This window comes from Suncus etruscus, chromosome 4 (genome assembly GCF_024139225.1).
Source record: "Suncus etruscus isolate mSunEtr1 chromosome 4, mSunEtr1.pri.cur, whole genome shotgun sequence".
Classification (NCBI taxonomy): Eukaryota; Metazoa; Chordata; class Mammalia; order Eulipotyphla; family Soricidae; genus Suncus; species Suncus etruscus.
The window spans coordinates 18,923,373-18,950,893 of NC_064851.1; the positions used below are offsets into that span (position 1 = coordinate 18,923,373).

A 27,521-nucleotide genomic window follows, 5' to 3' on the forward strand; every position below is an offset into this window, starting at 1 on the left:
CCCTGGATAGTAAAGAACTCATCCTTGGGCACCGAGCTGGAAGTCTTTGCTGTTGATAATGGATTCTCCAGGGAATAAGAGTTGAATTTAGGAAGTTGTCGGTCCCTAAGCAAAGAACATTACAGAGGTCATAGTGGTCCCTTAAATTTATTGTTGTGTCTGTTTGAGATAATGGTGTTGTTCGTAGTCCTCTAACGCTTCTTCTATTGTTTATTTTAAACAAATTATTTGAGGAGTCTGGTTGTTATTGACTATTAGTACTGACACCAGATTCCTTGTCTTGCTGTATCATGTGGCTAGGGATAATGACTGTTGGGTAAGTAACCACATGTAAACTTATGATTGGTGCAATCATAATGATCCAGATTTGTCCTAAAAGGGTTTGGGTGCTTGAATGTGAGTTCAGTTGAGGAGGGAGCATTAGCTGTGGAGTGAGCAAAGAGGTGGTAAGGACTGCACTGGGTGTGTTCTCTGACCATCCACTACTGCTCTCCACAGCAACTCGAACCTCTAGTCAAGTGACCTTTCCGATTGACTTCTTTGAACACAACCAGCAACTGACAGATGTGGAATTTGGTGGTAATGACCTCCTGCAAGTCTATAATGCACAACAGATAAAGCACCGGCTGAATTCTACTGGCATGTATGTGGCTAATACCAAGGTAAGAACTGCAGTGGGTTAGGGTCAGTTTCTGAAAGACTCAAAGAGTGGGATCAAGAACACAGGTCCTTTCATAATGCAAGTAGAACTGGTAGTAAATATATACTTTTAGTTGTTGACCCTTGGTTTTAGTTGAATAGTCCCTGGAGGGAACTAATATTCTCATGAAGAAAAGCTTCTGTTCCAACATCATGTGGTGCAGAGTGGCAGAAGCTAAGTGCTTTTGGAAGGTGGAAGCCTGAAGGTGAATATTTTCCTTGCCTTCCCCTCTGCTGTTCTGGGAAATAATAAAGCCATTACTGGTGAAATTGAAAGATCAGGGTTATGTCTAGGGACACATATGGGAAGAATTAAAAGTTTACTGTTAAAAACTTGTATGTATGAGTTTTCTCTGTATGCCTTTCCTCCTTTTCAGCCTGGTGGCTTCACCATTGAGATCACTAACAACAACAGCACCATGGTGATGACAGGCATGCGGATCCAGATTGGGACTCAGGCCATTGAACGGGCCCCATCATATATTGAGATCTTTGGCAGAACTATGCAACTAAACCTGAGTCGCTCACGCTGGTTTGACTTTCCCTTCACCAGAGAAGAAGCCCTGCAGGCTGATAAGAAACTGAACCTCTTTAGTGAGTCTCTAGTCCCTGACACAGATTCTATCCATATCAGGATTGCATCTTTTCTGTGACCCTAATACTTGAAAGCCTTGTACTTGTTACTTCATTGGTCTTTGCCTTTGTGAAATTTTAACCTTCATTTGAGCTAGAAAGGAACCAAAGTGACAGAAAAGCGATATATTTGAATGCAGAGCAGTAAAAACAGAGTGAAACTGCTCCAGTGTTCACTTCTGTAAGATTGGACCTACTGGTGAGCTGCCTGTGTGCCAGGCAAAGAGGAAGCAAGGTCAGCATATGCATTGATAGGGCTTTCATGAAGTACATAGAGAGCCTCAGGTCACAGCGACTGAGAAGTGGGTAGTAGTGCCAGGCCGTGTTGAAAACTAAATCATCAGTATACAAAGCCCATAGTCATCTTCCACTACCATTTATGTTCCACCTGTCTGCTACTCTCTTTCCTTCTAAGGCTAACAGTGCTCTGCACTTTGACTGAAAGGAGTTCTAAGAGGCCTTGTGGGTAGAGATGGGATACAGTGCTGAGAGCTCCAGAAGTCCCCACAGGAGTGTCAAGTAGTAGGCATCATAGGCTTTTGGTTACTGTTTATGCATATGCACAGCATCTGAAAATGCCAAAGTCTCAGGAGTCCCTCCTGCCTAAACATCCATGGACTTCGCTGCTTGTCCAGAATAGTCTCTTTATCTAGTCTCACTGTCTAGAGATAGTGCTGCTAATCCTTTCGAGAATATGCTTCCTGAGGGCCGGAGAGAGAGCACAGTGGTAGGAAGTTTGCCTTGCAGCTGTGCAGGACAGACCTGGGTTCAATGTCCAGCATCCCATATGGTCCTCTGAGCCAGGAGCGACTTCTGAACACAAAGCCAGTAGTGTAACCCCTGAGTGTCACCGGTGTGGCCCCAAAACAAAAAGAATATGCTTCCTGAGTCCAGAACAATAGCACCATGGTAGTCATTTGCCTTGAATGCGGCCGATCCAGGACGACCGCGTTTAATTCCTGGTATTCCATCTGGTTCCCCAAGCCTTCCAGAAGCAATTTCTGAACACACGGAGTCAGGAGTAACCCCTGAGTGCTGCTGAGTGTGGCCCAAAAAACAAACAAAAAAGAATATGCTTCCTAAAGGTTTTCTTCATTTATTGCAGTTGGTGCTTCGGTGGATCCAGCTGGTGTCACCATGATTGATGCTGTCAAAATTTATGGCAAGACTAAGGAGCAGTTTGGCTGGCCTGATGAGCCCCCAGAAGAATTTCCTTCTGCCTCTGTCAGCAACATCTGTCCTTCAAACTTGAGCCAGAGCAATGGCACTGGAGACACCGATTCAGCTGCCCCTACTACCACCAGTGGAACTGTCTTGGAGAGGTACCAATACTGGCATGACTTGTCTTCACTTCTCCCCATTTTCACTTTCCCTGCAGAACATGTGTCTTCAGAGCAGTAGCAGTAGCCACTAATGACTGCCCCGAGTCCAGCTTGCGATTTTCAGGTTTTTCACTCTTGAGGTTTTCTCCAGGCAAAGTCTAAAAAGTTTGCTGGCATCAGGCTCTGCCTTGGGGTTTTTGTGCCTTCTCCTAATGCTCAGGTAACCTTTGGAGTAGTCAGAGACTGCTTTCTAGGTGTTCGTTCTAGTTGAGGGTCATCTTTACCAACAATTAAAGGGGGGAATCTTCGCAGCCGTTCTGATTTCATCATCTTTCTCTGCAGCAGCTACTTCTGTGGTAAGGACACTGTTGACAAGCAATCTGCGCATCTTGTAGCAGTGCTCAGAGCCTCATGGCTCCCTCCAGTGGCCTTCTTCAGCATTGCGCTTGGCTTCTTTGTGCTAGGTAGCTGCTGGTTTGCCATGGTAGAGGAAGTAACTCGTGATGTAAGATTTTGAGTTTCTTACATTGTAAGTCATAAGAATAGCCTGGCTTGGAATGCCTACACTAGCTGCTTCTCTCTCTCTCTCTCTCTCTCTCTCTCTCTCTCTCTCTCTCTCTCTCTCTCTCTCTCTCTCTCTCTCTCTCTCTCTCTCTCTCCTCTCCTCTTCTCTCTCTCTCCTCTCTCTCTCTCTCCTCTCTCTCTCTCTCTCTCTCTCTCTCTCTCTCTCTTCTCTCTCTCTCTCTCTCTCTCTCTCTCTCTCTCTCTCTCTCTCTCTCTCTTACTCTCTCTCTTTCTCTCTTATAGTTTGCTTAGGATGTGTTTCCAGGTTTCTCTGAGCTTCACATTTTTTTCCTTTTTTTTTTTCCTTTGCTTCTTCCCCAAGTTCTGAAACTGAGTCCCTAACCAAGCTGGACCGGTTAGTATGCCCTCTTTCTTTTCTCTGCACGAGTGAGTGTGTGCCAGAGAGCAGTGTGACCAATGGCGTGGCTTGGCTTCTGTTTTTGTGGAAGAGTCCTGCTTTCTGTTCTGCTCATGTGCATGGCTGCAGAGCTATATTCTGTGTAAAAGTAGAGTCTGCAGAGGGCTGTATGTGTGCACTTGGTGTTGGCCGTTTCAGACTCTTTGCTTTCTCTTCCTTACCCCATTTCTTTTTGTTCGCTATCTGTAGTGGATGAGAAGAGGGTTGCTCGGGCAGTGGGGATGGTCATATCAAAAAGTACTAGTATCTGAAAAGCCCCTGGAAAGCTTGTGCTGTTCAGTTTTATTTTATGTCTCAGGTCCCTCTTCCCAAACTCTCTGTTACCTTCCTCTGTCCCTTGACCTTTTCCTATAGCTACCTTCTCAGTATCCAGAGCTTTGCCTTCCCTTTCTGTCCATAGCTTCAGTTGTCAGTTTGGTGGTGTACCATTTTAAACTCTACAGGAAAAGCTCAGGGAGCATTTTATTTGCTACCCTTCGACAGTGGGTGCTTTGTTGCTGTCCTAAAAAAACAAATTGCTGCATTTCCTAAAGATGCTGATGATTCGCATGTTTGTGATGCCAACCACTAAGTTTGTTCTCCCCAAATGTAGGGACCCCTAGAAAGTGCCAGTGTGCATTTTCTTGGAGGTGTAAGTAAAATCGGTCTTTGCCTTCTCAGTGTAAGAAGTTGGATTTAGACTCTCCCTTTGTGTATCCCTTTGACTACTGATCTGTGGGCACCTGAGCTTGGGCTCCCTGGCATCAAAGACTATTGAGCCCAACTCAGTGATCCCTGCCACAGGCAGCAGAAGAAGCACATTTATCCTCTTTAAGGCAGAAAAGCCCTGTCTTTGAATTAGGGATTATGAGTGCTGCCTCGGGTTGATCTCCAAGTCTGAGCCAGGTTTCTTCAGGCCTGTAACACAGGGAAACGATATGCATGGTGCCTGTAGCAGGTCTGATTGTGCTTTGATTTTCTATTTGGCATTCATTAGCTGTCCCCAAGGTCTTCCTGCCTATAGTTTACAGAGGCTAAAGCATAAGGCAGAGAGAAGAGCTGTTGTACTCAAGCCAGCTTTTCTGTCTCTCTAGGCTAGTTGTGAGTTCCTTAGAAGCCCTGGAAAGCTGCTTTGCTGTTGGCCCAATCATCGAGAAGGCAAGTACCTTTTCAAAGCACGTAGAGCTTTCTGAAGAGGCAAGAAATCAGAGACCCTGAGGTGACTATGTAGCATAGTCTAGATTGCAAAGAAGACCCACATGCCATCAGCTTTAAAAACTATCCTTCTCCTTGGGAAACCAGGTTGATAGTGTTCCATGGCATAGGATGAATGTTGAGGAAAGAACTTTATTTGGGGAGTCATGAGCTTAGACTTGTTTACTGTACCATCACAGCAGGGAGGGATTACAACTTCTGTAATTTCTATTTTGTTCTTTACAACTCCTGAAGTATAACCTAGACCTAGAGCCTAGGTGGGAGGAAGGGAGAAGCTAGAATAGAGTGTAGATTATTCTGTGTGGTTTTCCTGGGCCAGTGCTAACTGCTGTCTTTCAAATTAGGAGAGAAACAAGAATGCAGCGCAGGAGCTGGCCACCCTACTGCTCTCTCTGCCAGCACCTGCTAGTGTTCAGCAGCAGTCAAAGAGCCTTCTGGCCAGCCTACACACCAGCCGCTCAGCCTATCACAGCCACAAGGTAAAGGCCACTCTCAGGGAAGGCTTCTACAAAAGTGACAGTTGTGTTATTGACAGGGAAAGAAGCAAGAACCAAACTTTTCATTGTAAAGCATGTCTTTAAGTATAGAGGAAAAAGGATGGAGATTAAATCCCAACAGTTTATAGTTGAGAGATGAGGGCTTATTTTTCTAAGCTAATGTATCAATTAATTTTGGTTTCTTTTTCTGTCAGCCTAAGAGGGTGCATAAGATGTCAGGAGTTCAAGGGAGAGGCATTTGCTTATGGGTGGCTTCTCATTGAGAAAGAGCCAGAAGGGGGCTTTGGTACTTCATGACTGAAGCTGATAACTGCCTGACGGTTGTGCTTGCTTGTTAGGAAATTGTTGATTGGTTATTGAGAATTTGGGGGGTGAATTCTGGGGAGAAAGAGTCTCACCTACAAAAGGGAGTACAGGCAAAAGTGATAGGTTAATAGGGTCAGAGCGATGGCGCAGTGGTAAGGCGTTTTACCTTACATGTGTCTGACTTAGGATGGACTGCTATTTGATCCTCTGGAGTCCCATATGGTCCCCCAAGCCAGGAGTGATTTCTGAGTGCATAGCCAGTAGTATCACTGGGTGTGGGACCCAAAAACCCAACAAAAAGCGATAGGTTAAGGACAAGTTCCTTTGATAGGAAAGCTTTTAGTGCAGATCCATGAGGAGGGTAACCTGCCTAAATGTCTTGTTTAACTTTTGCCTCTCCATTACGAGAATTGAGAATATGGCCTTAAACCTGTTAAACCTCTCAAGGAAAGGCAATTTGAAAATATAATTTTTGGGTAATAAGAACTTAGATAGAGGAATTGTTTTATTGTTGGAAAAACTGTTGTAATTCAGAGAAATAGAATGATTTCTAGCATCTTTTGGTCAGACTTTGGTAATGAATTCAAGGCTTTTGATTTACATACACATCAGCTGATATGTCAATCACATTGTGTTTAACTGGATTTAACTGCTTGGAAGATACACTCCAGGTAGGTGGTATGATTAACCTGTGCTCTTGAGAGGAAGTGGTGATACTGAGGATCAGGCAGCTCCCCTCCTCTTTGTTGTTGAGTCATCCGTAACCCTTGCTTTTGATTCATCTTCTTTGATCCTTTTGTTATAGGACCAGGCCTTGTTGAGCAAAGCTGTGCAGTGTCTCAATGCATCCAGCAAAGAAGGCAAAGACTTGGACCCTGAGGTCTTCCAGAGGCTGGTGATCACCGCTCGTTCCATTGCCATCATGCGCCCTAACAACCTTGTCCACTTTACGGAGTCAAAACTACCTCAGATGGAAACAGGTGAACTTGTCCTCTGAGGCTGTGGTCCTGAAATCTGCTCTGTATACCTCTGCACATCCTCTTACTCTTTCACTAACCACTGGCTGACTTCATGCTCTAAGACACAGATTTCTCTCTCTGGAACTTAGGGTTGTGCCATTTTAAGTAAATACGCTCTACAGTGCTTACCCTTTAATTATTGTTGAGTTTACTTAGTGCTCTGAACATCAGATGTAGTCTCTCTCTGAAGTTACTACCTTATGCAATCTTTGAGGTAAAATTAAACCTGGGCCCTGGTTGATTTGAAGTAAGAGGTGATATCTTTGCTTTTTGAGCTGTTCTTTTACCAGTATTTTACTAATATGTATATTGATTTTTCTCTGTGCTTGATCATGTTTCTTTTCTCATGTTGATACCACACTCGCTTTGCCTTTATACAGTTCATTGATGCCATCTCATTTCTCTGTTATTTTTATGCTACCATATGCTGTCATCACCCTGATCCTCCTTCCAATATCATCATTCACTAAACATCTCAGATATTCTCCTGGTCTTTAGAAGTTAACAATTGGACCTGAAATTCTCAATTAGCTGCAAAGATCCTGAATGTTTCCCCTTTTACTTAATTCTAACATATCACTGTTTTCTGTGATATTCCTTTCCCAGACTGTTTTTTTCCTAGATGTGCCTGCTGGAATCTAGGGATAGTTGGCATATTGATTGGGGGCCCACTTGAAACTCCCTCCCCAGGCAAGCTTCCTTGACCTGAGTTAACCTTAAAACAAATTAAATTTCATCTCAGATTTACCGTTGTTAACAATTTTTCTTTGTCCTGCTTAGAAGGAGTGGATGAGGGGAAAGAACCTCAGAAGCAGTTGGAAGGAGACTGCTGTAGCTTTATCACCCAGCTGGTGAACCACTTCTGGAAACTCCATGCCTCCAAACCCAAGAATGCATTCTTGGCACCTGCCTGCCTGCCAGGTATCTTGTTAAAGAGTGAAGCTTCTTGGAAATACTGCCTTTGAGTTTATCAGACCCTTAGGCGTTAGTTTTCGTAATTCATTTCTTACGGAATAGAAAATGGAAGTCTGTGAGATGAGTTTATTTCTCCTGATATGAGAAGAGAAATAGAATTTTCTTTTGTCGGGGCCGGGCGGTGGCGCTAAAGGTAAGGTGCCTGCCTTGCCAGCGCTAGCCTTGGACGGACCGCGGTTCGATCCCCCGGTGTCCCATATGGTCCCCCAAGCCAGGAGCAACTTCTGAGCGCATAGCCAGGAGTAACCCCTGAGCGTTACCGGGTGTGGCCCAAAAACCAAAAACCAAAAAAAAAAAAGAATTTTCTTTTGTCTCTTTATATGGGGTTGAGTATTTCACATATGAATACTCATTTGTGCATGCATGCCCATAGTGGTGGTGTGTGTGTTTGTTTTTTGAAATCTTTGAAGAGTTGATCAAAGGCATTTCAAAAGTTAAAGGTTAAGCTTCAACCTTGTGAATTATTTGTTATGCTATTGCTGTCTTTGGCATCTAACTCTCACATTTTCCAAAGTTTTATAGGCGGAGGAAGGGTCTAAATCTAGCAATCTAAAAAAGTAGAACTTCCCCCAACAGTATTTGTATTTAGGGCATTGCTTCTCAATTATTTTCTGTCATGCCTCCCTAGGAAGAAGAAAACATTTTTTGTGCCCTCTGTGTGACTGTAAATAGTATCTTTGTTAAAAAAAAAAAACAAAAAACAAAAAAAAAACTTTAACCTGCAAAACAAAAATATATAAAATAATTTGAGCTGATTTTTTTAATCAGAGGTAATGTCTGGATGAATGGCTACAATGAGCATGTTTTGCAATGCATAGCTTTTCGAAGCGGGGTTTGAAGCAGGACACAGAACTCTCAGCTCCAGAGACATACAGAGGCATAAACACAGGACTTAGCTTGTTATGACAGTATTTGCCAAGGTCAAACCTGCCCCCTTTACGGAGCCTCATGCCCCCCCTCGGGGGCGCGCCCCACTATTTGAGAACCACTGGTTTAGAGTTTTTTTGGGGCCTAGACCAGATGTACCATTACCTCATTCTGAGGCTACTCCTGACCTGATGCTTGTGGGGCTGGGGGATTATGTGGGACTGGGAATCAAACTCTGGCCTCCTACATGCAAAACATGCACTTTAGCCCAATGAGCTTTTTCTCCAGTTCCACACTGTCTTTTTTTATTGTTGCTAGGGAGACAACCTGTTAGTGCTTAGTGTCATACAGTGTCAGGGACAGAACCCAGGGGATCATACAAACAGACATGCTTCTGCCATTTGAGTACATCCCTGATCCTCTGGCCCTGCCATTTGAGATTAAACTTGTTTCTGATGCAGGGTATCTTGAGAAACTTTTAAGGAAAAATTGGATTGGGAAGCTCTTAATAAATAATGCCAGGAATCTGCTTACTCTATATTTTTGCTTTATTTTGCCTGTACTTGTCTTTTTTGTATTGTTAACTTTTATGTGAAATAAGAATTTGTACCTTTATTAAGTTCTCAAATGTTTCTCTACCATATTTTTTCACTTTAGGCCTCACTCACATTGAAGCTACTGTTAATGCTCTGGTAGATATTATTCATGGCTACTGTACATGTGAACTTGACTGTATTAACACAGCGTCCAAGATCTACATGCAGATGCTGTTGTGTCCAGTATGTATCATTATGACCCAGATTTTCTTTTTTATTTTTTTGGCAGGAGGAGGGTTTTGGCTTTTGGGCCATAACCTGGCAGTGCTGAGGTTTTCTTCTGGCCTTGACCTTAGGGGTCACTCCTAGTGGTCTCTGGGGACCATATGGGATGTCAGGGATTGAATCCTGGTTGGCCATAGGCCAGGCAAATGCCCTACCCACTGTACTATTGCTCTGGCCCCCAGATGTTTCTAGCTTTGGATTTCCTGGAAAAAAATTAAGTTTGTAAGTTTGCTAAGCTGATGTAATAAGCTTAAAAGGAATGTAATGCAGGCGGCAGAATGATAGTAAGTGGACAGGGTGCTTGTTTTCCATGCTGCTGACCTAGGTTCAATCCTTGGCATAATGTCTGGTCCTCTGCGTCCTGCTAGGAGTGATCCTGAGTGCAGAACCAGGAGTAATCCCTGCGTAAGCCTGGTGTGCACATGTGTGCTCATGCACGCATGTACATACACACAAATGTGATGGGAACTAAGCACTTTAACTCGGTAAAAGCTGTAAAATCTTATTCTAGATCAAAAAGATTTGGAAAGGGGTGGTCTTTGTCTCATTCGGAATAGAATCCCAGAGATAAGTCAGTGATAATTACATAGTGCACAGGATTAAGGAAATGTGTATATAAGTGAGCGTCACCAAGATTTTTTGTTTGTATTTGGGGCAATCCAGTGGTATTTGTAGGCTACTCAAGGTGCAGTGCTCAGGACTCACTAGTGCTCCACAAGGAGTAATTTCTGAGTGAGAATCAAGAGTAAGCTCTGAGCATCCCTGAGTGTAGCCCAAAACAAGAGTAAGACAAAAGGTAGGTTAGCCTTTTTATAAATGGCAGTGATTTACCATGAAAGGAAAAGGATGTTACAGTTTCAAGAATAATACAAAATCTAAGAATGAAAGCTTCCTTTTTCACCACAGGATCCTGCTGTGAGCTTCTCTTGTAAACAAGCTATAATTCGAGTTCTAAGACCCAGGAATAAGCGGAGACATGTGACACTGCCTTCCTCCCCCCGAAGCAACACTCCAATGGGTAATGTGTGTGTGGCTGTGTTTGTGTGTGTGCTGCATGCATTTTCTTAGGTCCATGTGTGTTTTGGGATTGGGCTGCATCAGAAAGTTGTCTTAGATTGTCTTGACCTTGTTTGTCCTACAAACGTTAGGTTATATGTCTTGTTTCACTCTTTGATTTTCCATTAGGAATTTAGGCAGTATAAAAATACACAGGGGCCAGAGCTGGGAGGGCATTTGCCTTGTACATGGTCACCCCGGGTTCAATCCTCAGCATCCTATATTGTCCCTCAAGCCTGCTGGGGTGTTTACTTAGTACAAAGCCAGGAGTAACCCCTGAGTATTGCTAAGTGTGAGCCAAAAACCAAAATACAAAATAAAAATACAAAAAAAAAAAAAAAAAATGGGACCGGAGAGATGGCATGGAGGTAAGGCATTTGCCTTTCATGCAGAAGGTTGGTAGTTCAAATTCTGGCATCCCATATGGTCCCCTGAGCATGCCAGGAGCAAGTTCTGAGCACAGAGCCAGGATTAACCCCTGAGCGCTGCTGGGTGTGACCCAAAAACCAATAAATGTATAAATATTCACAGTGAATAGAATAAAATAAAACCAGATAAAGCAGAAATAGTCAACCAAGGACATCACTGGGTCCTATATATGGCTGATGCTTCCTAAGGACCATGGCAAAATAATTCATAAAAATCATAATGACTAAAGACAAAAAAGTCTTTTTTTAGGAAAAATAAAAAACAGCATAAAAACTATTCAGTTTCAGTTTCATTGTCTAAGGGATAATATTTATGAAAGTTTTGATGGGCAATTTTTCAAATATTTTTCAGCAAATTTCATAAGCATTTTCACTTATGATATGTACACTTGCGCTGTTGCAAATCAAGGGCATGACTTTTTTGCTTGTTTTGTTTTGGGGCCATACATGGGAGTGTTCAGGGCTTACTTCAGGCTCTGCACTAAGGAATCACCTCTGGTGGTGCTCAAGGGCCCATATGCTGTGCTAGGAATGGGATGGAACAGGGTTGGTCAAATACAAGACAAGTGCCCTACCTGCTATGTAATATCTCTCTTGCCCCCATCGATAGAACATTTACCATAACAATTCTACCTAGTATTTCATGGAGTATGTTGTTCTGGTAACTTGGTACAAAGTGAAATTCCCCAGAAAGTCTCTTCTGATTTAAAATTTTCTATTCACCATCTTATAAAGAATGAAAAAAAAAAAGTAAAAAGTAAGTTCCTAATTCACTAATTCAAATAAAATGTATTCTTTATGTGGAGGTGATATAACATTATCTATGAAGTTTTTGCTTTTTTTTTTTGTCATGGCTTAAATATCTGTGGTGTGGTCTAATCATACATTTCCATTTGGAATGAGCTGCATTTTAAGGATTCAGGACAAGTGACTGTTGTATGATGATAGTGCATATCCAGAAGAAAATATGTAACTTCCTGTTAAAGCTAGTCTTTAAATATTATGTCTCTTATCTAAGCTTCTGATGAGTTAGGCACCAATGTTTATGTCTTTTCTTTGATGAGAAAGTGATTTATTTTTCTAATTAAGCCTATAGTCAACCCTATTCTTTGATACCCCATTAAATAGAATAAGGCCTCCATTCACCTAACACACTGTTAGGTGTCTCAGGTGATTTCTCCCCTTGCCTGGCTCCTTCACAGCCAAGCCATCCTGGACTTACCAGGATTTTCATTTTAGTTCTGTTTCCCTCTCCCCCAAAACCAAAAAAAACAAAATGGTGATTATGTTTTGTGGAAAATGACACTGACTCGGTTGTTTTGGGAAATGGTCGTTAAATTAACACTTAGAACTACTATGAACGGTTTTAGAAAAACATATTATTTCCCTGTTTTGCCCGTGGTTTCCTTTAGAGTTGTTAGAAATTCGAGGGGCCTATCTATGTCTTAAATCTCTCTGCTTTAGGGAAATCTTTTAGGAACCCAAAGACTTCTCTCTTTTTCATCTGGAAAAATTTCCCTAAGGGAGAGGATAAGCAGTCACTGCCTGCCTCATCTTCTCATTCCTGTTCTGTTCAGGAAACAAGAGAACATGGTTACCCTGGGGTTTGCCCCGAAAAGCAGATGGTGCTAGCTGATTATCTTGTCTTGTGTATTTGTTGCTTGCCTAACTTAACCGCTTTGCGACTGAAGAAGTACCTTCAAGTGACTGGGGTTTCTTTGACTCAGGAGACAAGGATGATGATGATGATGATGATGCAGATGAGAAAATGCAGTCATCGGGAATCCCAAATGGTGGTCACATTCGTCAGGAGAGCCAGGAACAAAGTGAGGTGGACCATGGAGATTTTGAAATGGTGGTGAGTCTTTGTAGCAGGAGAGGGCTGGAGTCTCTACACTCTCCTCCAGCTCTTAATCGGGGAACTTCCAAAAGTTGCCATTTGCCATAGGTCACTGACAGAGCTTTCTCTCTGCAGTCTGAGTCGATGGTCCTGGAGACAGCCGAAAATGTCAACAATGGCAACCCCTCTCCCCTGGAGGCCCTGTTGGCAGGTGCAGAAGGGTTTCCCCCCATGCTGGACATCCCACCTGATGCAGATGACGAGACCATGGTTGAACTAGCCATTGCCCTGAGCCTGCAGCAGGATCAACAAGGTAGAAGGCTGTGCCAGAAACAACAGTGGCTGTTTGGCCTTGTACAGGAAAGAGGGCTTGGAGTTACTGATACCCAGCTGATTTTAACTGGTCCCCAGATTTGGGGAGAGGTTGATCTGGGTGAAAGCTGTTCAGAGATACAGGTGGAGAGTGAGAGGGATCATGGGATTGTCAGCCTGGAGCCAATCTCATAGTTTCTGGTAGTTTGGTCTCTGGGATGTTTTTCCCCAGAACCTGTTCCTCCATTCTGTGTCTTGCCTGAGAGTGGAACGAAGCCTTCCACCATTGCTATAAACAAGCTCGGTGAGTGGACAGCAGTGGCTGCTGACTAACTTCCTCTAGGCCAGCAAGGGTCACGTGACGTGCTGGTGATTTTTAGGTTCATGAGGGCAGCAGGTGGCCAAAGCAGCTCTGTGGATGGGGTCTGGAGGGGATGTTGTGCTCACTCTCCACTTGTTTCCCAGGCAGCAGCAGCAGTGCCCTGGGCCTGCAGAGCCTGGGACTGTCCGGCCAGGCACCCAGCTCTTCCTCTCTGGACGCAGGGACCCTCTCTGACACCACAGCATCAGGTAACTGTCCACAGCAAGAAGCATGGCTCAGGGCGGCAGGACCCTCAGGCCTGTTTCCGATGCTGTGAGGTTATAATGGGCAGCTGCTTTGACAGACCATTCTGGATTTCCTGCTTCTGCCTTTGCTTTAGAAATCTGGGTGTGGAAGGCATAGTAATGTAGCTTGGCAAAGGCACTCATGGCTCTGCTTTCCTACACTTTGCATGCTGCCTGGCTTCAGCTATTTCTCCAAGGAAAGGCCAATTGAGCAGCATGTAGGTTAATGAGGGCTTACACACAGCAAGCAGCTTTCAGGGTGTTTCACCAGCAGTTACATTGTAGGCAACATTCAAAGAGAGTCAAGGAAAAAAGCTCATATCTTTGAACATTTGCTCTTGTGTGCAAATGAAAGTGGTTAGTTGAGAGACTGAGTCTAGTTTCTAGTCAAGGATCCATGATGAGCTACAAAGTGGGTGGTGATTTCATAGACGATACAAATGAATAGAAAAACTTGAGACCTCACTTTTATCTGTACTATTCTGATGAGAGAAAAAAAAAATTCCTGGATGTACAATTGGACTAAATAGAGGAGGATGGAATATCTAATAACCTATTGAAAAGTCAGCACACACTGGGGCCGGGCGGTGGCGCTAAAGGTAAGGTGCCTGCCTTGCCTGCGCTAGCCTTGGACGGACCACGGTTCGATCCCCCGGTGTCCCATATGGTCCCCCAAGCCAGGAGCAACTTCTGAGCACATAGTCAGGAGTAACCCCTGAGCGTTACCGGGTGTGGCCCAAAAACCAAAAAAAAAAAAAAAAAGAAAAGTCAGCACACAGTAACATAAGGGTTGATTTCTAGACTTAAGTTTCCTTGTATTTGTCTTTCCTTTGGGCTAGTTTTACCCTTGACAGATAAGTGAGGGAGAAATTGGCATCGCTTCTCACTTGCTGCCATGGCTTTTTGCTCTTTCTTCAGCCTTTTCAGTTGCTGTCATTCCAGGCGTGGAGGTTGCTATTGTGCTGTACCAGTTGTGTTCCCACTGTGCTTTGTGGCTGTCTTGGCTTTCCTCCCACATGTATCTCATCTAGCATTTTCCTCCTGTCTCAGCTCAGCCCTGATCCTGGATGCTGTGGCTGTCTCTGGGGAATTTCCTTGCTTCATTATTAGCACCTGATGAGGATGATTAAGAGGTGTGAAATTTCCAGTGGGCTTCTCTCTGGATCACCTGTTTAAAAAAACAAACGGGGTTCATTCAGTACCTCCTGAGAAATGATTTCTTAACAATAAACAATTGATCATCGAAGAATCTTACAAAATTTCAGAATTCTGTACTTTGAATGGTAGTCTCAATTTTTTGATCTCAGCAGGTGTCAGTAACACCTAGACAATGGTGTCCACGAAGCTTTTCAGCTAGAACACTGAGCGTCCATGTCACAGATTCATACTGAATCTCGGCACTGTTTTACTTGCACTGTAATATAACAGCGAAGGAAATGCCCAGTGAACTGGGTTTTCACTTCTGTCTAAGTACTGTTTGCAATGCACTGTGTATAGTGTTTGTTCTTCTTGTAGGGATTAACCAGCAAAGCAAATCTTTCCCTTTTTTCTTTGATGACAGGATGTATAAACTGCATTATGTCGTCTGCATTATATGGTTTGATGCTTTCACTCCAAGGAGGGGTTTTTACCTGTAACAGCTCTCGTTACTCTCTCAGCTCCAGCCTCAGATGATGAGGGCAGCACAGCAGCAACTGATGGTTCTACTCTTCGGACCTCTCCTGCTGACCATGGTGGTAGTGTGGGCTCAGAGAGCGGGGGAAGTGCAGTGGACTCAGTGGCTGGCGAGCACAGTGGTAATGTGGCTGGGGTTCCTTCCAGTCTTCTTGGGCAGAGGGTGGGAAGAAAATTAGAATCTTGCCTCGGTCCAGGGATTGGTTTTAGCAGAGGAAAGTTTGGGGAACTTATCGAAAGTCTTTGGAAATTCAGTGACCCTTAATTCTGGAGTTGCAGATGTTGAGCAACAATAGTTTAAGCTCAGGTTTATGTTGAAGTATTTTACAGTAGGCTTTTCATTTATGTTATCAGAAGAAAACAATGATAAGCATAATCCCAAATCATGATTAGTCTAAAACAATCATGCTATTACCTTGAAATCCATCATGTTGCGGCTTTGCTCTCTCAAATATTTGGGGGGAATATTTGTTAGGTAATCATGTTTTATTAGTTTATTATGCTAATCTTGCATACCATCTTTATAGTCTACTAGCTGAAAGGGTGAGGCTCTAGAATGAGAAGCATGACAAAACCATTTGGTTTGACCCAGTAAATTATTCAGTGGTTAGACATGAGATAATAAAATTGTTTATGGAGATTAAGGGAAGCTAATAATTTCTAGGTCCCCAATTACTCTGATGTATGATCTGGAAGATTAAGATTGTTCTGGTAGGTGAACGTTGTATCCTATAGAAGAATGAGTGGTTGCCATGAAAGTGACTGTATAGTGCTAGGGGCCAATCCTTACTTACCTTTCCATAGAAAAAAAATATATATGTCTAAAGCTACCAGCTAACTATTGCTGGCTATAGATAGAATGCATTGGATTCCATTCAGGCTTTGCAAATTAATTTGGATTTTTTGGTCACCACTTCCCTCCAGTTTCTGGCCGGAGCAGTGCTTATGGTGATGCCACAGCAGAGGGACATCCAGCTGGACCAGGAAGTGTCAGCTCAAGCACTGGTGCAATCAGCACCACTACCGGCCATCAAGAAGGAGATGGGTCAGAGGGAGAAGGAGAAGGGGAAGGAGAAGGAGACATCCATACTAGCAACAGGTCAGAACCCAGCATGCTGTTTATAGACTTTTCTGTGTGAAAACATTTGGGGAATATATCCTTATAACGCAAAGAATACTCAAAAAATACCACAGATTTTTTTCAGATTGGGTACATGCAAAGCTAGTGTCTTACCCGTGTCTGTACTATCCTCTCTGTCCCTTTTTTGTTTCTTCACTTGCACCTCATCTCTTCCTGAGTAATATTCATTTGTAATCTACACATGACTTTGCCCAATTATTTAGGTTGCATCCATGAGCTTATGTATGTAATTATATAATACCTGTACATACATATATATAAATAAATATTTATAGGGTTATACCTGGCAGTGCTCAGGGCCTGTTCTTGGCTCTTTGCTGAGGTGTGACCTTTTGATCCTTGGCAGTGCTTTGGGGACCAGTATGCAGCAGTGTAGGGATTGAACTAGAGTTAGCTACAAACAAGGCAAGATCTTTATACCCCTGTTCTCTTTCTCTGGCCTTACTCTTCTACCCCCAGAGTGTCGGTTGCTATATATTTGAAAATTCCTTTTTAAGTTCTTACCGATTCAAATAAGACTATACTTATATTAAAGTTTTATTATCTGTAAAGTATTCAGGATCCTGTTAGGATCACTTCTGCCAGACATGGAACTACAGAATACCAGGAATAGAAATTGGGTCAGCCATGTGCAGGGCAAACTCCCTGCCTGTTGTACTATTAATTCAGCCCCCATCAGTTATATTTTAGAATTGTTTTATTCCATTTCAGCAGATTATATTTTCTTTTATATAGGTTTTGTAATAGGCATAGATATCACTTTTCCCCTTCTATGTTTAATATTGCTGTAATGACCTGGTCATAACAATACTTGGATGTGGTGCCTGCAAATTCTGTTACAGTGTTCATGGGGTCTTACTCCTTGTTTACTTGGTAGCAGGTGGAGAGAAGTATATTCTCATGGTTAGAATTTATGTACTAGCTCCTATTTCCTGTACTTGGCCTTTTAGGCTGCACATGGTTCGACTGATGCTGTTGGAAAGATTACTGCAGACCTTGCCCCAGTTACGAAATGTTGGCGGTGTCCGTGCCATCCCATACATGCAGGTATTCCTCAGTTCACCTGGGTCTGTCACATTAAAGTTGCATCATCCTTAAACATGCATGCTCACATCTCTCCTCCACAGGCTCTGTAAGACTTTCTTTGGTATTGGGTCATAGAATAATGGAATGTAGTTTTGAATTGCAGGTCAACCTTTTATTTTATAAATGAGAGGACCAAGAGGCAGTTTTTTGAATGTTCATAGTCATCCAGCCTCGTTATTGACAGAGCTAGGAACAAAAGCCTGCTCCAGATATTGTTTATTTATAATGCCTAGAGTATGAGAGTATTGGAGTGAGATCCAATATTGCTGCTTCTACCTTTACTCAGATTTAATCTTTTTAATTTTAGCTTAGTGCAGTGCCTCATCCTAAGCCACTTTGGTTGGAAATAATGTAGGCTAGTCCATTGATTTTTCTAAACTTTTTTACAAATACTTTCAGTAACACCAAGTTATATGTGCATATACCAAAATTTGACTCCTCTGACTCCGGATACTTGGAAGTTTAGAAACTTCTCATGGATTAGTTATGATTGACATGAAAGGCAGGAATTTCTTATGAAATATTCTTTGTGTTTAGGGTTATTATCTCTAGGGATTTAAAAGAATTTATATTTTATCTATTGATTTTCAGGTCATTCTTATGCTCACAACGGATTTGGATGGGGAAGATGAGAAAGACAAGGGGGCCCTGGACAATCTACTTTCCCAGCTGATTGCTGAGCTGGGCATGGATAAAAAGGTATCATTTGAGAGAGTTTACTTACTTCATGAGAAGCAGAGATGGTTGAAATTAGTGTTCAGTTTTTCACTCCACTCTTTTCTTTTTGTTTTTTTTTGGGGGGGGGAGGGGCACACTCATTTGACACTCAGGGGTTACTCCTGGCTATGTGCTCAGAAATCGCCTCTGTCTTTGTGGGGACCATATGGAATGCCAGGGGACGAACTGTGGTCCATCCTAGGCTAACGCTGGCAAGGCAGATGCCTTACCTCTAGCGCCACCTTTCCGGCCCCGTTTTCACTCCACTCTTAGAGGAACCTTATCTGGTTTTGGGTAGGAGGGAAACCATTTACTGAGGATTTAGTTAATTCAACAAAAGTGGTTTTAGTGGGATAGGGAGATAATATAGGGGTTAAGGCACATTCCTTGAATGCAACTCACCCTGATCAATCCACAGCAGCACATAGTCCTCTTAAACACCATTAGGTATAGCCACTGAGAACTGCCAGATGTTACTCCTTTAAGGCCGAGTAACAAAGAATCCTCAGGACCTGTTGACTGAGAATTACTGAAGGTACCTCCAGATCTGAGTGCCACTGGGAGCTCCCTACCATCCTTGAAATACATCTTGGTATAACTGCTTTAGCCCAGATATAATTTAGATCTGAACACAGATGCGAAATAAGACAAAAGTACTTACCCTTGGGGCTGGAGAGATAGCATGGAGGTAGGGCGTTTGCCTTGCATACAGAGGGACAGTGGTTTGAATCCCGGCATCCCACATGGTCCCCTGAGCCTGCCAGGAGCTATTTCTGAGTGTAGAGCCAGGAGTAACCCCTGAGCAATGCTGGGTGTGATTACCCCCCCCCCCCAAATAAGTACTTACCCTTATGAACCTTTTTAGCTCTACAAAGTACAATCTGACTTCCTAAATATATCAGTCTTTAGATAATTTAGACATAGTTGGGACACGTAGCAAAGTTTGTCTTGTATTTTTGTTGTTGTTGTTTTGTGAGGAATCTGAGAAATATCTGTCTAGTCTCATAGGCGGGGTGGGGGGTGGAAGTCTTGCTTAGAGGTTGCTTCAATGTTAAAATATGAGCTGCTGGGCTCTGCTTATGACTGCAGGATGTCTCCAAAAAGAATGAACGTAGCGCCCTAAATGAAGTTCATCTTGTCGTAATGAGGCTCCTGAGTGTCTTCATGTCCCGGACCAAATCAGGATCCAAGTCTTCTATATGTGAGGTAATGAATTTTGCTTGAACTTGTATATGGGGATTATGGGAAGGGATAAAGTGAGAAGATTGTTTGATTGAGTGGGAAGGGGGCTGAGGACAGGGGTGATATGCCTCTGTTATGTGGAGAAGTATTGCTTGTGAGGAGTAAAATTCTAAGTGGTTATCTCAAGAGCAGATACTACCTTTTTCAGAATCCTGCCAAGGCCTGATCTTTGCCAATAGTCCCTCTAGTAGAGGTGGTAAAGGGTTTGGAAGTACCATTATTGAAAAGCAGGGGCTGTTCTGCAAGGTGCAGTGGGACTAAGAGGATTCCCTTACTGTACATTGCTATAAGGTATGGTAATAAAGCAGAGAGAAAGCCGGGTGTATGTGGTGGAAAAGAGATTAACACAAAGCGGAGAAGGTAGAGATGGAGGCTGAACTGCATCCAATCTTAATGAGCTTATGAGCTGTGGGGTTTGCTGGGATTTGCAAGGCTCTCATAATGGTTTTATTTACAGTAGCTTTTCTCCTGCTTTTTTATTCATGTGAGTAATCAGCCTTTCTCCTTTGGCTGCTGATTTTATGGGAAGAGCCCTTTCTGGGAGAGTGGGATTCCTTGGGCTGTCCAGAGTGGGTACAGTGAAAAGTTTTCTCTGCTTCTTGAATTGGGCTGCTTTTCTAGTTGCCCAAGGAAAGAGCTAACCCATTCCCTGTATGTGGAAGGAGAGTAATCTTCGCCTCATTGTCCTCAGACACAAGTGTGCAGGAGATTAGAGCCAAGAACTAGTGTTTATTTACTTTCATGATGGAGTTCAAGAAAGTTGGAGGAGTGTTTGAGTTAGTCCAAAAGATTTTAGCTGAAGAAATGGAATAATTCCACTTATGTAACAGCTAATTCTTAGACAGTTCTATGTAGCCTACCTCGCAAGCTCTCTCACTGTTTTACACACTGTTCTTTCCTTCTCCCTTCCAGTCATCTTCCCTCATCTCCAGTGCTACAGCAGCAGCCTTGCTGAGCTCAGGGGCTGTAGATTACTGCCTGCACGTACTCAAGTCCCTGCTGGAATACTGGAAGAGCCAACAGAATGATGAGGAGCCTGTGGCTACCAGCCAATTGCTGAAGCCACATACTACTTCTTCCCCACCTGACATGAGCCCATTCTTCCTCCGCCAATATGTGAAGGTAAAACCTTTCTTCAGGCAAAGAACCTCTCTACCCCGTAGATCTGAAGGAACTGAGAGCAAGATGCTACAGACATTTAGACACTTGGGTCCTACTTTCAGAAAGTTTGAATAAATGAGATTTCATGATTCGATAAAACACTCGTGCTAGGGATTATGATCTTGAGGAATTAAAGGAAATAAGACAGCAAATGCTTTCACTTTAAACCTCCTAGAAAAAACATGCAAAGGTATGAGGTAATAATGTCAGTAGTGTGTCATGTTCTCTTGTGTAGGTCAGATACTGCCTTTAGGTTTACGAGATTAAAGAGCTGTAATAGGGGCTAGAGCAGTTGCACAGTGGGTATACTTGCCTTGCATGCAGCCAACCCAAGTTAAATCCCCAACATTCCATATGGTCCCCTGAGCACTGCCATGATTGATTCCAGAATGTAGAGCTAGGAATGTGGTCACCAGGTATGACCCTAAAATATAAACAGAATCTTTAACAGGATTAAGAATAGGCTAAAGAAGCAAGGGGGGAGGTAAGGGAGAGAGATATGGGATGCATGCTGGGAACAGGGGTGGAGGGATGACAAACTTTGGTGGTGGGAATTCCCAATTCAATGTTAATATGTACCTAAAATATTACGGTGAAATACATGTAATCCACTTTGGTCAAAATAAAAATTATTATTATATATTTAAAAAAGAGAATAGGCTAAAGAACCTATTGAAGTGGTTCTTTAATATGAGTTAAAAATTTGGGTGACTTTGGGAATAAGTCGTTGGAAACTGGTGGACCCACTTATCTGAGATTAAAGAAATTCTGTGTACTTTTAGTTAATCTCGTTTTGTACAGTTTGAAAAGCAGGATGAGCATGCATCTACTTTGTAATGTTATAGCACTCAAACCAGTGCCCAGTACGTTTTAACTATTAATTCTGTTTCTATTCCATTTATTCCATTCCATATGCAGAAGGAGAGAGTAGTACTAATGTACTTCTTTTTTTTTTTTTTTTTTTTTTTTGGTTTTTGGGCCACACCCGGTAACGCTCAGGGGTTACTCCTGGCTATGCGCTCAGAAGTCGCTCCTGGCTTGGGGGACCATATGGGACACCGGGGGATCGAACAGCGGTCCGTCCTAGGCTAACGCTGGCAAGGCAGACACCTTACCTTTAGCGCCACCGCCCGGCCCCACTAATGTACTTCTTACTGCATTCTCAGAACTGCTTTAACTCTATGGGGATAGCGGGCATAAAAATGTTATTCGCATATCCCTCTTCTAACATTTTTGTGGCTTTCCATAATTTTTAGGCTAACTAGTTATTGTTATTGTGGTTATTGTAGGAGCCAGCTACCTACTTAACTCTATAGTTTTAATACCCATCACACCTGTGTACAGGTCAGTTCTCATACTCCTCTTGATATATTTTTTGCTTTTGTATACATGGTTCCTTTTAAAATTCTTTCCTTTCCTTTTGGTTTTTGGGCCACACCTGGCGGTGCTCAGGGGTTGTTACTCCTGGCTGTCTGCTCAGAAGTAGCTCCTGGCAGGCACGGGGGACCATATGGGACACCGGGATTCGAACCAACCACCTTTGGTCCTGGATTGGCTGCTTGCAAGGCAAACGCCGCTGTGCTATCTCTCCGGGCCCTCCTTTCCTTTTTATAGCCATTCCTTTCTCTAATTCCTATTCTTTCAGTGCCCATCTCAGGCATCCTTGGGGAAACCCTTTCTTGTTCACCATTCCCTGCTCTCTTGCTTGATCTAAAATAGAAAAAGTCTTTCCCTCTTTTCTCAGAGCACTCTGTGCATGCACAGTTGAGAGTTTCCCCTCCACACCATCACTACAGACCATTTTTTATTCCTTTTATACCCCCAGTGCTTGATACGGAGCTAATCAGAAACTGGTGATTGAATATGAGACTTTTGCCCAGAACACTTTGGCAGCCTCTTTCTGGGGCTACACAATGTGGTAGGGTAGCCACTATTTGCGGTCTGCTCAAATCCCTTAGGACCTCAAATCCCTTAGGACCTCCTACCACTTCATGTGAGAACCCAGCAGCTCAACTGCATTTGGTAATTGTGCTGCCTTGGATTATAGTGGTACTAGGCATTGGACTTCCCATGTGATAGACATGGGCTTCACCTTCACAATCTCCTTGATATGTCCTTATTTCAAGAAATACTTTCTTGAAACTATGGAAATTATGGGGGGTTTTTTGTTTTGTTTTGGTTTTGGGGGTTTTTTTGGTTTTTGGGTCACACCCGGCAGTGCTCAGGGGTTATTCCTGGCTCCAGGCTTAGAAATTGCTCCTGGCAGGCACAGGGGACCATATGGGGCGCCGGGATTTGAACCGATGACCTCCTGCATGAAAGGCAAACGTCTTACCTCCACGCTATCTCTCCGGCCCCGAAATTATATATTTTTATGGAAGTTTTAGTTTTAGGAATTACAAAACATTTCTCATTTGAAGTCACAAATCTTTGATCTTATGCCATCTAGTTTCTCTATTTTTATTCTCTATTTTTAAACTCATTTATGTGTAAGTTAAACACATTCAATTCGGGGTCAAAAATCATAGTAAATGATAGAACTTTAAAAGCAATGAGATTCATTTTCACTGTAAACTTTGCATGTAAGTGAATCTTTCCCTCCCCTCTCTCTCTCTCTCCCCCCCCCCCAAATAATAATCCTGGACCTTGCTGGGTTTGTAAACCAACTATCATTCATTAAAGACCATAGCTTTGAAAGGCATCAACTCTTACCAACTTCAGCATAAGGGATGCCCCTGGCCTACCATTTTTCTACTTGTGATCCTGGAAAATTGAATCTCAGTTCTCATGCAGTGTTCTTCTTCAGGGTCATGCTGCTGATGTTTTTGAGGCCTATACTCAGCTTCTAACAGAGATGGTACTAAGGCTTCCATACCAAATTAAAAAGATTGCTGACACCAATTCTCGGATCCCGCCTCCTGTCTTTGATCATTCATGGTTTTACTTTCTCTCTGAGGTAAGTGAACATCTCAAGAGTGTGCCACTGAAGGTGACCAATCTTTGTGGTTCCTTTTCTCCAAAACCCTTATGTAGTATTGCTGGTCACAGTGTTTCTTTGATCATTTGTGTCTCTGGAGTATACTGTATATTGAAACTAAAGGATGTATAGCATAGCATGCTATCTACTTCAGTTTCTGATGCCCCTCCATTTTTGTAATAACAGGCATGTTTAATAAATTCAGGCTCTGTCAGGAAGATAAAGTGTACTAGCTAATGTAATATTTTAATATACAGACTGGTTAAGTAGCTGTTGAAGATCCAAAAATTAAAAGGAAACATGGAGGTAACCCAGAGTTAGTAACTACAAGAAGGAACCTGATAGGTCTATAGAGGGGCATTGCAGCTGCTTTCATCATTCCTAGGGGAACGAAGTAGTTGAGTTGTATCTGAAAGGTAACTCTGGGTTACCTCCACATCTCCTTTAACTTTTTAACTAACGGAACCAGAGAGACAGTACAGCAGGCAGGATACTTGCCTTACATACAGCCAAACCAGGTTTAGTCCCTAGCAACCCAGGTGGTCTGCCAAGATTCCACCAGTGCAGAGATCCCAGACTAAGCCCAAACAACAAAATTACTGACAGAAGCCAGTCATTAGAACTGACTGTGGCTTTGAGGATGAAGAAAGGATTGTTGCTTAGGATAGCAAATAGATAGATTGCTTCTTTTCTTCCTGCCTGCTAGAGTCCCTCTAGTGTTCTCTGTTGGCAGAATCTTAAGAGGGAGCCAGCAGGCAAAACAGCTGTGCCTTGTATATCTTTCCAAAATGATTACTAAAGTTCAGGGTGTGATAGAGGGATTTAGAGCTGAGAGGCAGTAATATAATTAGCATTGCATTGACTTGTTGCAACAACTTCATAGCAAACTTCACTGATCACATCATGTTAGATGTAATATAACCCAACCTTTTCCTCAGCTGAAAAGATACTCTAAATTAGTTTTTTCTTAAAATTTTACTTTGTGTTGTCTGGAGCACTTTGTGTTGTCTTTCCTCTGGATGCTAAATTCTCTCTGAAGGGAAATCAGAATATTGCTCTTTCTCTTTACTTAACCTTTCTAGCCTACTACATTCCTGCCTGCCTGCCTACCTGTGATGTTCAGGCACTTTTCTTGGCATTGCACCATGCAGTGCTGGGGATTAAATCTGAAAGCTATCCTTCCACATGCATAGCATGCACTTAAACTATTGAGCTATCTCCCCATCCCCTCTATGCTTTCCTTTCTCTTGATCTCTAGACAATACTAGCAATCACTAAAGGCTGGCTTGGACCTGAGGAAATATTTTGACTTGTGCTTCTCACCAATTTATAATAACTGATAAAAATACAGGGAACCATGACTAGTAGAGATAGTGTTAAATGACTGTGTTATTTCTTCCCTCAAGTACTTGATGATCCAACAAACTCCATTTGTACGCCGTCAAGTTCGCAAACTCCTGCTCTTCATCTGTGGATCTAAGGAGAAGTATCGCCAGCTTCGAGATTTGCATACCCTAGACTCTCATGTGCGTGGGATCAAGAAGCTGCTGGAGGAGCAGGGGATATTCCTGCGAGCAAGTGTGGTTACAGCAAGCTCAGGCTCTGCCTTGCAGTACGACACACTGATCAGCTTGGTATGAGGGGCCTGTGGCTGGGCAAACAAGAGTAAATGAGGCTCCCCCAACTAGATGAGGTAGTAGAAGAGGATGGTATGGGAAACGGGCTTTTAGACCTTAGCAAGATTGAGATCCAGATAAATCCATGCGGCCTTACTGGTGCTGTTCCATGTTGACTTCAACATCTGGGATTTCCCTTTCATAATCCACCTTCTAACCTGGCAGCAGTCTTTCCTTTAGGAGGTGGGTAGTACCTAGGACTTCTTCCCAGTCATTCGCATACAGGATTAATCTGAAATTTGTGTATCTTCATTACGTTCTTTTAACTGCTAAGGAAGTTACTGAGGTTGATGTATAGTTGCATGAGGATAAATTAATTTGGCAGTAAAGTGAATATAGGGAAATATGTGGACATAGAAACGTTCAGAAAGAACATCTTCCATATTAAAAGGTTCTAGTGTCTTTGCTATTGTACTTATAGTCCCTCCCCCAAAAAATGTAAATTGTGTTTCTCAGGTCATGGTTTATTATTTCTTCACTGAGTAGTATAAAGGATCCCTTAAAACAGGATCTTTGTGTGGTGGGAAGTTGAGTTGAGCTACATATAGTGTGTAGATGGTACTTCCAGGCTCAACAGGGAGTTGTATAAGACCGTGTTCAGTTTGCAACCCATACTGGCATGTTAATCCTTGAAGTCAGCAGGTATGATGCCATTTGTGCTCCTTGGCAAAGTTACTTACTCCCATGATGGGCTTTCATTTCAGATGGAACACCTGAAAGCCTGTGCAGAGATTGCTGCCCAGAGGACCATCAATTGGCAGAAATTCTGCATCAAAGATGATTGTAAGTAACATGTAGAGGCCTATTGTAAGCTAAGCACTAAATTGGATGCTAGAGAATAGCCATGAGTACAATTCTAGGCCACACTCTACCTTGCAAAGGAGTAATTAAATCTTACAGAACTGATGGGGCCGGAGCGGTAGGGCATTTGCCTTGCACACAGCTGACCTAGGATGGACCTTGGTTTGATTCCCCGGCGTTCCATATGGTCCCCCGAGCCAGGAGCAATTTCTGAGCGCAGAGTTAGGAGTAACCCCTGAGCGTCACAGGGTGTGGTCCAAAAATTAAACCAAATAAATGTACAGAACTGATACAAACCCATCAACAGAATTTGGGCTACTTTAGGAGCAGAGTTGATCCTCTTACATCTGTGGTAGTAAAGTTGAAGAGGACTGGATGGAGTTTCTGAAGAATAAGTAGAGCACTATTCTGCATGTAGTTGTTAGATACTTGACAGTTATTTTTTTAGCGAAAGTCATTTTTGTTTGTTTCTCAACATTCCACAGAGGGAACTTGAGCAAGGAAACTGGTGGGGGTAGACAGCCCTAACTTTCTGGGGAAGTTCCTCCCATTCGTGATTGTAAGCCTTGTTGTGGTCACTTCAGAACCAAGTGTCCCCTCTCTGCCTACAGCCGTCCTGTACTTCCTCCTCCAAGTCAGTTTCCTGGTGGATGAGGGGGTGTCTCCGGTGCTGCTGCAGCTGCTCTCCTGTGCTCTGTGTGGCAGTAAAGTGCTTGCTGCCCTGGCGGCCTCTGCAGCATCCTCCAGTGCTTCCTCCTCAGCCCCGGTGGCCAGCAGTTCTGGACAACCCACTCAATCCAAGTCATCCAGTAAGAAGAGCAAGAAAGAAGAAAAGGAAAAGGACAAAGAGGGTGAGCTTCTCTTTGTCTTGGTGACAAGGATGGGGTGTCCTGATATGTCATGGAGCACATGATTTGCTCTGTCCTTTCCAATTGTCTATTCCTTTTTCCCTCCTTCCCTTTCCATTTTGTTATTGAGCCATATATGGAGGCATTGTGGATACTCTTCCAGCATGGTGCTGGGAATTGAACTCAGGGTTCCCACATGCAAGATATCTGCTTAGCCTTTTGAACTGTCTCCCTTGGGGTCTTTTATGCTGATAAAGAATCCAAATCCTGGGGCCAGAGAGATAGCATAGAGATAGTGTGTTTGCCTTGCATGCAGAAGGATGGTGGTTCGAATCCTGGCATCCCATATGGTCCCTCGAGCCTGCCAGGAGGAATTTCTGAGCGTAGAGCCAGGAATAACCCCTAAGCGCTGCCGGGTGTGACCCAAAAACCAAAAATAAATAAGAATCTAAATCCTTCCAGTGTTTTGCTTTTGGTTTTGTTTATCATCATTGAAGATGACACCTTAAGATGGTCATGTTCCACAGTAATATAGAGATGATAGAGTGCACAAAACATTTTTTTGTGAGGGAAGGCCACACTGGGTGCCACTCAGGTTACTCCTGGCTCTGTGCTCAGAAATTAATCCTGAAATAGGGGTT

General features: G+C 43.0%; 2 protein-coding genes across 2 annotated transcripts in view; one reads left to right on the forward strand and one right to left on the reverse strand.

Annotated features, from left to right (window-relative positions):
• HTR6 (5-hydroxytryptamine receptor 6) overlaps positions 1-27,521 on the reverse strand; it is a 742,605-nt gene that overhangs the window by 449,814 nt on the left and 265,270 nt on the right. The window lies entirely within an intron of this gene.
• The window catches only part of UBR4 (ubiquitin protein ligase E3 component n-recognin 4), a 123,764-nt gene that overhangs the window by 64,344 nt on the left and 31,899 nt on the right, over positions 1-27,521 (forward strand). Inside the window, 23 exon segments of the mRNA XM_049772526.1 lie at positions 499-662; positions 1,077-1,293; positions 2,438-2,654; positions 4,710-4,794; positions 5,175-5,309; positions 6,439-6,613; positions 7,259-7,342; positions 7,433-7,573; positions 9,152-9,273; positions 10,222-10,333; positions 12,527-12,657; positions 12,775-12,952; positions 13,417-13,521; positions 15,216-15,353; positions 16,156-16,330; positions 17,323-17,419; positions 18,050-18,157; positions 19,265-19,381; positions 20,330-20,539; positions 23,385-23,534; positions 24,962-25,189; positions 25,936-26,014; positions 26,644-26,883. Of these exon segments, the coding sequence (XP_049628483.1) occupies positions 499-662; positions 1,077-1,293; positions 2,438-2,654; positions 4,710-4,794; positions 5,175-5,309; positions 6,439-6,613; positions 7,259-7,342; positions 7,433-7,573; positions 9,152-9,273; positions 10,222-10,333; positions 12,527-12,657; positions 12,775-12,952; positions 13,417-13,521; positions 15,216-15,353; positions 16,156-16,330; positions 17,323-17,419; positions 18,050-18,157; positions 19,265-19,381; positions 20,330-20,539; positions 23,385-23,534; positions 24,962-25,189; positions 25,936-26,014; positions 26,644-26,883 (3,408 nt within the window).